General features: G+C 34.9%; 1 protein-coding gene across 1 annotated transcript in view; it reads right to left on the bottom strand.

Annotated features, from left to right (window-relative positions):
• ZNF407 (zinc finger protein 407) overlaps positions 1 to 11,593 on the bottom strand; it is a 456,924-nt gene that overhangs the window by 267,724 nt on the left and 177,607 nt on the right. The window contains exon 4 of the mRNA XM_006121401.5: positions 9,846 to 9,920. Coding sequence (XP_006121463.4) covers positions 9,846 to 9,920 — 75 coding nt within the window. The remainder of the gene's footprint in view (positions 1 to 9,845; positions 9,921 to 11,593) is intronic.

The following is an 11,593-nucleotide window of genomic DNA, read 5'->3' as shown; positions in this document are numbered from 1 at the left end:
CAGAAAAATAATCCTGACGATATTATGACTCAGAAACAGTATATCAAAATACATGGTTTAATACTAAGTTTACTTTACAGTACATCTTCTACTATCATAATAATGCATTCTGTTTGTCAGTTTTCCACATTCAACTCCAAAGTCCACAAAGTACTCCTCCACATTTCCTCAAAGCATATGGAAAATATTTCATCTCTGCACTGTCAAGAGATTATGTTTGCTTCTTTTACAATGCACTCAATAAATATCTGTGTTGTATTTTATATACTGATCAAAGCTAAGAGTCATGATACCATCCTTGACATGGAGGATTTTAAATCTATAAATGCCACAAAGGACATCACTATAAATTTTTATACTAATGTACCATAGACCACTATATCATATGAGCAGCCTCTAGAGGACAGCTGCTCCCCCCTCTTGTGAAGGTAGGCAGAGGAAATGAGTCGCTTTCCCTCACGATTACTTTTACTCTACCAACCATCACAGCTGAGTAAGCATGGAGTGGGAAGCGATCTGTGCCAGATATAGGGGTGGTATAGGAGAGGAACCTGTGTCTGAATTACAGTGTGGTTCCTGGTCTGCTTATACTGGAACAGAGTTATATAATGCACCCAGGTGAGCCAAGAACCTCCACAGGCCCCTAGGCAAGGTCGGGGAGGCCAGGTCTGTGCTTCCAGAAGGGATGGAGCCTCAGGTGGAAGAGAATGGCTGGAGGCAGTCAGCCCTCAGAGCTGCATGGAACATGTGGCACAGTACTCTAGCAGCAATTTAAAGGGCCCAGGTCCAGCAGCAATTCAAATGAACCGAGGCTCTGGTCACTTCCACTGCCACAGTAAAAGAGGCAGCAGCCAGGAGCCATAGGTCCCTATGAATCACCACATCCCGGGGTAACTGCATCCTTTGCCTCTTGTCGACTCTCTCCCATCAGCAGGCCTGACTGCACCTTACCTGGGGATTATGACACAGTCAAAATCAAGCCCTTAAACAGCTTCCCATACTGTACCTGAAATGCTGACAAAAATCTGAGTTCCCAGACCTTAAACTCAGACCTCTGAGTTTCAAGACAGCTGCTACATTCTAGACCTTCCCTCAATGTCTGCTAAAACCTAGTAGAACTATAGTCTCAGACCAGGCACTACCCACAGGAGCCATGATTGGAGGACTGCTTGGGTGCCACTAAATGGTACAACCAGACCACCATGTAAAGCCAGAAAGATGCACAGTCCAAGCAACAAGGTGATTTCCTGGTATGGCTACATTGGACCCTGCACCAATCCCCTTTCTGGTTCCTGCTCTGTTTCTGGCTCCTGCCTCACTCCTACCTTTGCTCCTCTTTTACCATGTTCCTCCTCCATGCTTCATCCTTACCTTTTCTCCAGTTCCTGCCCTTATTTCATTTCCTCTATCAGTTACTAGTCCTGGCTCTGAACCCGGCCTCTGAGCTCTGACTCTGGCTTTACCTCTGGTTCTGGCACTTGATAACTGACCTCAGCTCCGACCCTCAGCTTCAATTTCTGACACTCACTCTGGGTTGAACCCAGGCTCTGGTAATTGGTAATTGACTCTGGTGCTGACTCTCTTCTTCGTTCCACAATCTGAGCAACAGACCTGACTCTTGCTCTGACTACTGAGCCAGACCACCTACAACCAAAACACCATTTATACCAAGTTAGCTTACTTAAAACCAGTTACGATGCTGTTATTGCATCCCTGAGTTGCATGATGAACAGAGCTTCATTCATCAGAAAAGGAAGCATGGAGCCTGATACTAGATTTTCCAAATGCCGAATATCACATCTAAATTGTAGTGTGACTACTGTAATACACTAAATTCATATTTTTTTCCAAAACCAGTAAGTTTTGAAATGACTGGGAGCAAAGGAAACCTGCCTGTTTTACCGATTTTTTTATCTTAATTTTCTTCTCATTTAGATACAATTTTTGTTTTAATCAATCCATTTACAAAGATAGCCTTCACACTTAAATTAATGTTTTCTTTGTAGTGAGACAGACTGAAACACTATCTTCTGTCCTTGGAATCTATGAATATAGCATCAACCAAGAGGTGAACTTCACTCAAGCATGATAGAGTATTGTCTTCAAAGCCTAATTTTAACTATTTAGAATTATCCTTATGACTTCTTGGCCAACTTAAATATTGTTTGCTCAGATAAGCATCCAAAATTTCCCATCCTCACATGAACCTTCAGGAAAACTTTGAATTTTTAATGAATGCTCTCAAGCTCAGTTCTTTCCCTCCCTGCCATCATAAATCTAGTGCCAGTAGGCAGGAATTTTCATGAAGAGGACAACTCTTCATATAAGGCTCCATGGCTTTCTTCCATGTTCCTCACAGCAATAGCAGGACATCTCCAATTAGGAAGAGCCTTCATTCCTCCCAGGAAAACCATTAAAAGTAGAGCTAGTTGAAAACAAACCAAAATAGTCCCCAAAAATGCCTTTTTTAAGTAAAATTTGACAAAATTTGCCCAGTTGTAATATAAGATCTGGTTAAGGAGCAATAAAAAGTAGAAGCAGACATGATGGTAGGATAAAGCAACTTTTCAGTTGAAAACTCGCGCTATCCAGTGCTTCCTTGTTATTTATAGGAACCACATCCATGGTGGATGTGGAGTAAATCTGTGGAGTTCATTGCTTCAGAACAACTCTGAATGAGATACTATTGTTGGTTTTCTAAAAATGACTGCATAATACTGTGACAACAATTAATAATGGTTGTCATGCAAGCTACAATAAGGACAATCAAAATCTTATGATTAATGATGTCATAATATGATCAACTGCACCAATAAGGAATGGATTTTCCCTTCATGTACAGCACCATATGTTCAACTATATGCAAATATGATTCTTAATATCTTCCAAGATGTCCAGTCTATCACTAACCATTGAGGAAGAAGCATGTTGGGACTGAATGGACAAAGGGTCAAATCTTAAAATTACCCCTTTAACCAAAAAAGTCACAGTGCTACATAACAGCATAGTAATAGAAATGTAGCCATGTTAGCCTAGTCTAGCTGAAACAAAAACCAGGACTATGTAGCACTTTAAAGACTAACAACATGGTTTATTAGGTGATGAGTTTTCGTGGAAGTGGGCCTAGCCCACAAAAGCTCATCACCTAATAAACCATCTTGTTAGTCTTTAAAGTGCTACAAAGTGCTGGTTTTTTTTCAACATAACAGCATCAGAGAGATAATGCCATATCTGAATTTTCGTTCAAAGAAGGAGGAGTGGTTTCAGAAATGGGTGGAGGTTTCAGTTTCTTTCAGTGAATTAGAAAAAATTTTCAATGGAGCACTTCACTCATCTCTGCTTTTACACCTAAATAGAAACATCCAGGTCAAGACATTGACATTTAAATATAAAGAGTGTGGGATAATTTTTCTAAGACTATATAGGATTTTAATTGGATGACTCCTTTTGTGTTTTTATTTTCTTTTATTAATACCCCGTTTATCTGTTAGGGTTAATTATCTTCTATTCATCAGTATTTAACAAAAACCTGAGATACTTAGACTGTAAGTAGAGAGTAATGGAAATTCATATATAGGATGTTTATTAAAAGACTCTCTCAAGTTAAAATTAAGACACAGTCTTTCAGATCTACTGAGGATGATTTGAAATCCATAGATGCAGCTAGTCATCTCCAGTATGCCATAGCATACAAGTTTTAATTTCCTGAGGGATACATTTCTTGTAGAGACTGGCAGCTTTTTTTTGTCTTTTATTAACACCCTATTGAGATCTCTATATCTAAGTTGACCAGTGATGATAGCAATTGTAATAGCTCAAATGTAATGGCATCTCTACCATGGAGAATATGGCACACTGCCAACAAAGGGCAACATATCGACCAGTGGTATACAGATTTCAAAACAAAATTTACCGCCCCCCACATTTATCTCCGTGTGATATCCCAGCATTTCCCAACACTTCAAAGAAGAAATAACAGAAATCTCTGTGCAATAACTTTGCGTAAATGTTGATTTTTAATGGCAACTACTATACTCATTCCTATCACAAACATTCCAATTATAGTATTCACACTAGTACTTTAAAACATATTAAAATACATAGAATCTCTAAGAACAGCCTTATAAAATTCATGACTTATTTACAATCGTACCAAAAAATCTTGAAAACACTGCCCAAATTCTGAAAAACACTTGCAGATAAAAAACTTAATGCCTGTTAACAATCTCACTGAACTCAATGGGATTACTCATGTGTGTCAAGTTACTTCTTTAAAAAACACTTTTTTAAACTTCACTTCATAGACTAGATAATTATATGATAACCACAACTAATTATGTTCTTTCACTAGTATACTACAGTACTCTGCAAAAATGTACCAGATAGATTAAATAGACAGAGTTCTAATGAACAATGAAATCATACTTACCATGTTCTACAAGATTTATAAAATATATACTCTACAGCAATTACCCTACATTCTGTACAAATGTCTGGAGAACAATTAAATGTACCTCTTCAAATTAAGCATTTCTAAACCTAAGCCATGCTTCATAATTAAAAAGTTAGCTAACATGATGAATATCCTACTGTCTTTGTGTGTATGCATGAGTGCATTTGTGTATGTACACACACACAGATTATTTCACAGATTATATTTTTCAGTGAAATCTTGATTTGGCCCAGTTTTGCCACACAATAATGTCACTGCTGGCGTGTCATTGATTTAACAAAATTAGAACTCAGCACTATCATTGCTGATCTTTTCCCTCACCACCAGACCATACGGCCTACTACATATAATAAAGGTGTAACTAAAGATTTATCCTGCCAATAAGACATAGTTATGGTTCCCATGAAGATTACTGACACTGAACTACCAAATATGTACTGGCCCTGAACTTAGTAGATAACATCAGTTTTGAGGCACATCCAAGATGACAATAAATCAGTATCACAGTTCCAATAAAATGACAAAAAAATAGAGGATTTTTTGTACAAAAATGTTCTCTCTTATTTAGGTATTCTCTGAGAATGGATCATAATGGTGTAGGCAGTACCTTTTTGCTGAAGTACATAAGCATTTCACTATAATTCTCTTTGCTATAAGAGCCTCCGATTTTAACTGCATTACATTTTGTGATAATTTCTCTTTTAAACATGTTTTCCCTTTCAAATAAGATCCACATAAAATGTTTTAGAAACAACCTTACTCATTATGCATTATGCTTGTTTTCTTGATTTGCATGAGCCATGCTGAGCACTGCCTCTAAGACACCTTCATTTTGTGTATCATATCGAAGACTAATACTTATGGAGGATGTAAAGTAGCAGAGAATAAGCTGCCAAAGTCCAGCATCACTGCATGGATTGCAAAACATTTTCTTTTTCTCAGAACTGTCACAGTGCTTGTCATCAAAAATACTTTAAGAAGTTTGTTAAAACAATACCAACTTATCAGTATTTACAATATTTTAGCCTTTTTTTCCAATGTACCCTTTTGAACTTATTTCAATTTTCTGTTTTTGATGATAGTCATGGTGACAACTTTTTTTGGTCCATCAAACTCTGTATTACAATTACATGAATTTACTTTTAATAAATTACCATCTTTGCATATATCAGTCAAACCATGAAGACTAAACACTTGCAAACAAAATGCATTATTAATTTAATTGTCACAGCCTATTTAGCTAACTTCTATTAGTATTTGCTATAATATGCAATGTATCAGAGGGCAAAATCTAATTCAAAACATGAAAAATAAACTGATTATATTGTCCTAGAGAAATTAAAATATAGCAAGCTTGCAAAATTATAGTCAAGGCATTAATGTTTTAAATAGGTAAGAAAATGAAGTAACTTAATTTAGAGAACAGTTATGCCCAAAGTGATGGTTCAACATGCTGATGAAGAGTTTCTTTGGTTCCTAAAGCCATTAAAAGACATCATACTCCTCCATAAAGGGAGGGGAAATGTGGAAAGAGAAAGAGTTGTATATTGGCATTTATTGTACTAGATTACACTGCTTAAATCTTAGCCATTACTAGCAAGGGACAGCTACTAGGAAGTTATATTACTGTTCCAGTCCTGCTACTACTAGTTGATGTTGTACATTAAGAGGACGTGCCAAATAAAAAAGTATTGTGAATAAGAGATATTCAAAGACAAAATAAGGGATTTTAAAAGAAGGTAAAATAAGTAACTCAAAAATAACTAGTTTATGGTGGCTGGCAGAGAAGGTATAGCTGCAACACAGTACACTACCAGATGCGACATTGGGATTAGTGTCCTGAGCTTGGTAATTTTATCTCAGGATACCAAGGGCTTGGAGTACTGTGAAGGCAGATTGCTAAAACTTCTGACAGATGGGAAGACATCATGTCACTCTCTTGCAATCCTATACTGAAAAATGATTCAAAAAGCTTTTGAGAAATGTGGGAAAAGATGGTGGGAAACAGGAGTATGTAAAAGGGATAAAAAAATAACACTGTTTTAAGATTAAAGTTTCAGAGAAGTTAGTCTGTAACAGGAAAAACTTAAAAAACAACAAATAACCTAGTAGCAGCTTAAAGACTAACAAAACTTGTAGATGGTCATCTGAAGAAGTGAGGTTTGCCCACAAAAGCTCATGATACCATCTACATGTTTTGTTACTCTTCAAGGTGCTACTAAACAATTTGTTGTTTTTTAAGTTTTTAGATTAAAGTGTTAAAGCACTGTTTTAGTTTAAAGAATTCATTTGAGATCGTGGACACAAAGTACCTCTCAGATTCAGATAGTGAATTTGGAGATCTGTCGTGTGCATACTTTATTGTATTCATATTCACAAGGGCAATGTAAATTATTTCAATGCAGTATTTCTGATGATCAGGTACTAAGTATATCGTTGGAGAGGAATATGTTTGAATAGAATGCTTTTGGTGACATGAGCAAAATATTTCTCGGAATTCCATTGTAACACCCAGAAAAATGATTCCAAATATAAACTAACAGTTTATACCAGTTATATCTTTTTTAACATAAATATAATTGTTTTTCATCCATGCCTTATTCCAGTGGTCTGCAACCTATGTTTCTTGAGTCAAATACGGCTCAGTATGGAACCAAATATGGCTCTCTTGTCATTCCCAAAATGCATGCAACTTTTTAAATTAAAATGAAAAATTAATTCAAAATTGAAAAAAATGCATAATTACGCATGTAGCTTGAACCTGAATTTGACCAGTTATGAAGTAAACATTGGAGAAATGTGTGAAAAGATGCAGCATCAGAAGTCCCATTAAATAAAGTCTGAGTACAATGTTTCATTTATGCTATTATTAATCATCATGTCAATTATCAATAATATTACATTGTACATTTTCAGTCATGCAAACAGGCATTCTTATAATGACTCTTTGTTGATCACTTGTTCTGAATTTTTAAATTGTTTGGCTTTTCGGTTTGAAAAGATTGCTGACCTCTGCCTTATTCTATAGTCTAGAAAAAATGGAAACCTGAACAATTTTTATGTAATGGCGCTTTAACTAAAATTCTGGTTGAACAAATTGTAGAGTAAAAGGCTTGAGCACAAAAAGGGATAAACGGGACAGCCCGTGAACCTAGGCAAACTAGGCAGTTGCTTAGGGTGCCACCGGTTCATGTGCCCAATGATGACGTCACAGGGAAAACGGGGCGCCCCGTGATTATGTCACGGCCATTGACGGCCATGCAGGCGGGGGTGCCAATAGCGCCTTCCGCGTAGGGCGCCAGCTGCCGCAGCAGACCTCAAGCCACTCCTGGGGATAAAGCCTTGCAAGTATACATTATCCATATAAACAACATATATGCCAGAGGATGATCTGTTAGTTTAATAATCTACTTTAAAGTCATTTGAAAAATATGGTAAATTTATGGGGAAAAGGGCCTGATTTACTTCTATTTTGAGTATCTTTAATGGGAGCTAAATAAAACCCAAGTGAATTTTGCACTGTAACATGGAATTTTTACTACCATACTGAACACCACCATTTACTCTTTTTCTTTTGAAGAGGAAATCCTGTAGCTGGGTCTGAAATTTTGAATACTTCTTAGTTTAGAACTCTTTTTTGGTCATGAACATGGTGCATAGATAATACTTGAAGAAACACCATGGTTCACAATCCTGCAACATTTGCAAAAATAATTTAAATATTTTAATAAGAAAAATAAAATTTTAAGTTTAAAATACAGATATAGGCTGTCCTCGCTATAAGTCCAAGATACGTTCCAAAACACTTGGACTTATAGTGAAACAACTTAATGTGGGAAATTTTTTTCACGCAGCTGACATCTATTTCCTTTTTTTTTTTTTTTTTTTTTTTGGCGTGACTTAAGAGTGGGGAATGGGAGGTCTTATAATGCATCAGTTCCTACAAGCATCAATAACATTAGTGCGGAAGGATGTATACTAGGGAGACTTATAGCAGGGGTACCCTGTACAGTCAACTATCCTCAGTAGAAGTAAATCAGAATAGTTGCTGTTAAGACATTAATTAGAACTTCACAGCTAGTATGTTACAGCTATGAATACTGTAACAAAATTGCATGATTCCTGGTCATAGCACCTCATCATAAAGCCATGTTTCCATGATTTTTTTCAAAATTTAGGTCTATATATGTAAGTATAATGGAGTATGTTTTTTATTAATAGTGTTAAAATAATAATTAAATGGTATTACAACCCTGCATTTTTTTTAAACTAAGTATCTGACATTTCTCAAAATTCATCATAAAAAGTTAATAATAATTAAAATAGTGTTTGCCATGATTGTTTTCTTTTCATAAAAAAGCCCTTACATTATATATACTTCTTTTACTTTGGCAAAGCTACAACTTTACCATTTCTTGCCATGATAAAATACCTTACTTATAATTCTGGGAGTCTGCGTTCACTGCACTTTTAGATTGAGAAAAAACTGTATGTTTAGAATTCCCATCTGGTGAATACTGAAAGTTACTTAATTGGGTGATTTCAATAAATGTGTGGGGGTTTGGTGTTTTTTGGGGGGGAGGGGTTTATTGAGAAAATGCTAAATTTCAATCTTGCCTAAAAAAATCATTAACTCTTATGAAACTGGATTAGCTATGCTGCAGTAGTACTGTCACAGTGATAAGATATTTTTAAAATACAAAGCATTCTAGGTTCATTTCAAAAGTCAAAAAATACATTTTACCAACAATTTTTTCAAAAACGTACACAACATTTGAATGGAGAAAGTTATTTGAATAAATAGTTATACAATTCCTCTGCCAGTACCCTAAATTTTTTTTGAGAAAGTTAGAGGATTTGTGGCTCTAGATCGCACACTAATCTTGGTGGTTGTGAATCCAATAAATCACCAAAACCTAAGAGGGAGGTATATTTTGTTTATAAATGTAAAATACTTATGCACTTATAAGCACCAAATCTAAAACCAAAAATGTGTGTATTTTGGTTTTGTGTTTGGGCAGGCACTACATGACTTCTGAATTTTTGCCCAAATAAAATCATTTAAGTATATCTTAATCCCCACTGAAGTCAGTGGGATTTAAGCACACACTGAAAGTTCAAAAGGTAGCCATGGTAGCCTGTTTCATTAAAATTTAATTTTCTTCTTCAAATAAGGACCACCAACAAGCCCCAAGCCCATATTTCTTATGCACACAACTCAATGGCAATTCTAGGTGGACTTGGAATGCAGAATCATGTCTACAAATTATATAAAGTAGATTTATACTTTCTAGTATATTAACTTAACAGGCTAGTGTATTAATAACTTAACTTTTTTTTTTTTGCATTAAACAAACATATTTGTGTAACCTAACAACACATTGTACTTTACCGTTCTTTTGGTGTACCAACTCCATGCTTGCCCAGTAAGTGAGTATTTAAGTGTTTCTTCATCACAAAGGCCACCCTAAAAAACATAATTTGAATTGGCTTTTACTAAAACTTTTGTAAAAAATTTACATTTTTAAACACATACTTAAGCATATTTTATTGAAAATGAAACTTAATCGGATAACTGTTAAGATCAAGATACCATAATCTATATTTAGTATGTGAAAGTCTATAATAACAGCTCTACATCAAATTCGGAGTTTTCTTACACAGAGATACAATAAAACAGTCATAAAAACAAATCACTGATCAACTGATAGAATAATTTTGTACCTCATTTCCACTGCAGTTTAAAAATATTTTATGTGATTTACTGAAAAACAAATTTATTTTTCACTTCTATAACATTTTTTAGCCTTCTATTTAATTTGCCTTAAAAGATACCAGTCCTGCAACACCACTTTACATGAGCAGTCCGATTTTAGTGAGACTGCTTCATGAATAAGGACAACAGGATCAGGCCCTTTAATCGTTACTTGTGTTTGGTCAACCTTCAAGAAATTAATTATTTAAGGAGATAAATCATGAAAAAACAACAGCATTTATAGTATTCAAATTTTTTTTTATTTTTTTTATTTTTTTTGCAACTATGGGAAGGATAATATTTGTGATAAAATTGTGCATAGGAATTTTATCCAGGTGGCACTAAGACATCAACAACAAATGTACTACCTGACATAATGCCTTATACCAAGCACAAAGTAGTTCATTTAAAGTAATTTAAGTCTAGTGACCTATGAAATGAAAAACACAGGAGCCTACTGAATACCATTCTTCCAGGGATAACATCATCACATCAATTCAGGGATATCATGTGACTACTTCAAACAATTTAGATATCAGAATGAAGCTTCAGACTAAAATGGTTCTCTTGATAAGCAAAAATTTTACTGCTGCAACTTTCAGTGTGAAAAAGGGCTTGCAAACATTTTTGCTAATTATGTATTACAGCTGTCCTTCATAAAGTTAATTACTAATAGCTGAAAGGCAATAGAATCTATTTGCATATGTACATGAAAAGCATGACATATGCAAAAATATGATTTTAATTAGCATTCTGTGATATGAAGGGCTACAAATCAAACTGGCATGTTATAAGATTTTTAACATTAAATGCTGAATTCATCTGGACATGTTTGCACTAATGGACAATGCAAGGACTGTAAAACACTGTAGCATTATGGCATATATGAGCCACAAAAGCCAAGAAAGAGTACTTTTCCTTCACAAATATGTTAATGTATCTTCTCCATGTCTGATCTACTTTGGGCACTTTCACATTATTACAGAGAATCTCGTTTTTGTGAAGCCTTCGGGGTGTAAGAACATAATTCTGTCTTTTTAAAATGATAGTGACTTCATTATTTTTATAAGAAGACATTAAAAATACCAGACTCTCCTTTTTTCATATGGGATTAATATGTATGGACACCACAATCTTTAGAAACCTAAAAAATCTATCACACTATCATGACTGTTACTATGCAAATGTCATCAGAATTTCTATACATAAGGAAAATAATTGTACTGACATAAAATTGTGTTCTAAGAGTATAAGGCAATCCAAATTTACTGTTGTTGTTTTGGGAAAGAAAGGAGAGTTATTTTGACACTGTTCTAAGTATATCTAACATATTTTAAATTATTAACTATTATTATTATTATTATTAATCAAAAATCTCCATCCTC

The sequence above is a fragment of the Pelodiscus sinensis genome, chromosome 2, assembly GCF_052426305.1.
Source record: "Pelodiscus sinensis isolate ZL-2025 chromosome 2, ASM5242630v1, whole genome shotgun sequence".
Classification (NCBI taxonomy): domain Eukaryota; kingdom Metazoa; phylum Chordata; order Testudines; family Trionychidae; genus Pelodiscus; species Pelodiscus sinensis.
This window is presented reverse-complemented; position numbering and strand designations above follow the sequence as displayed.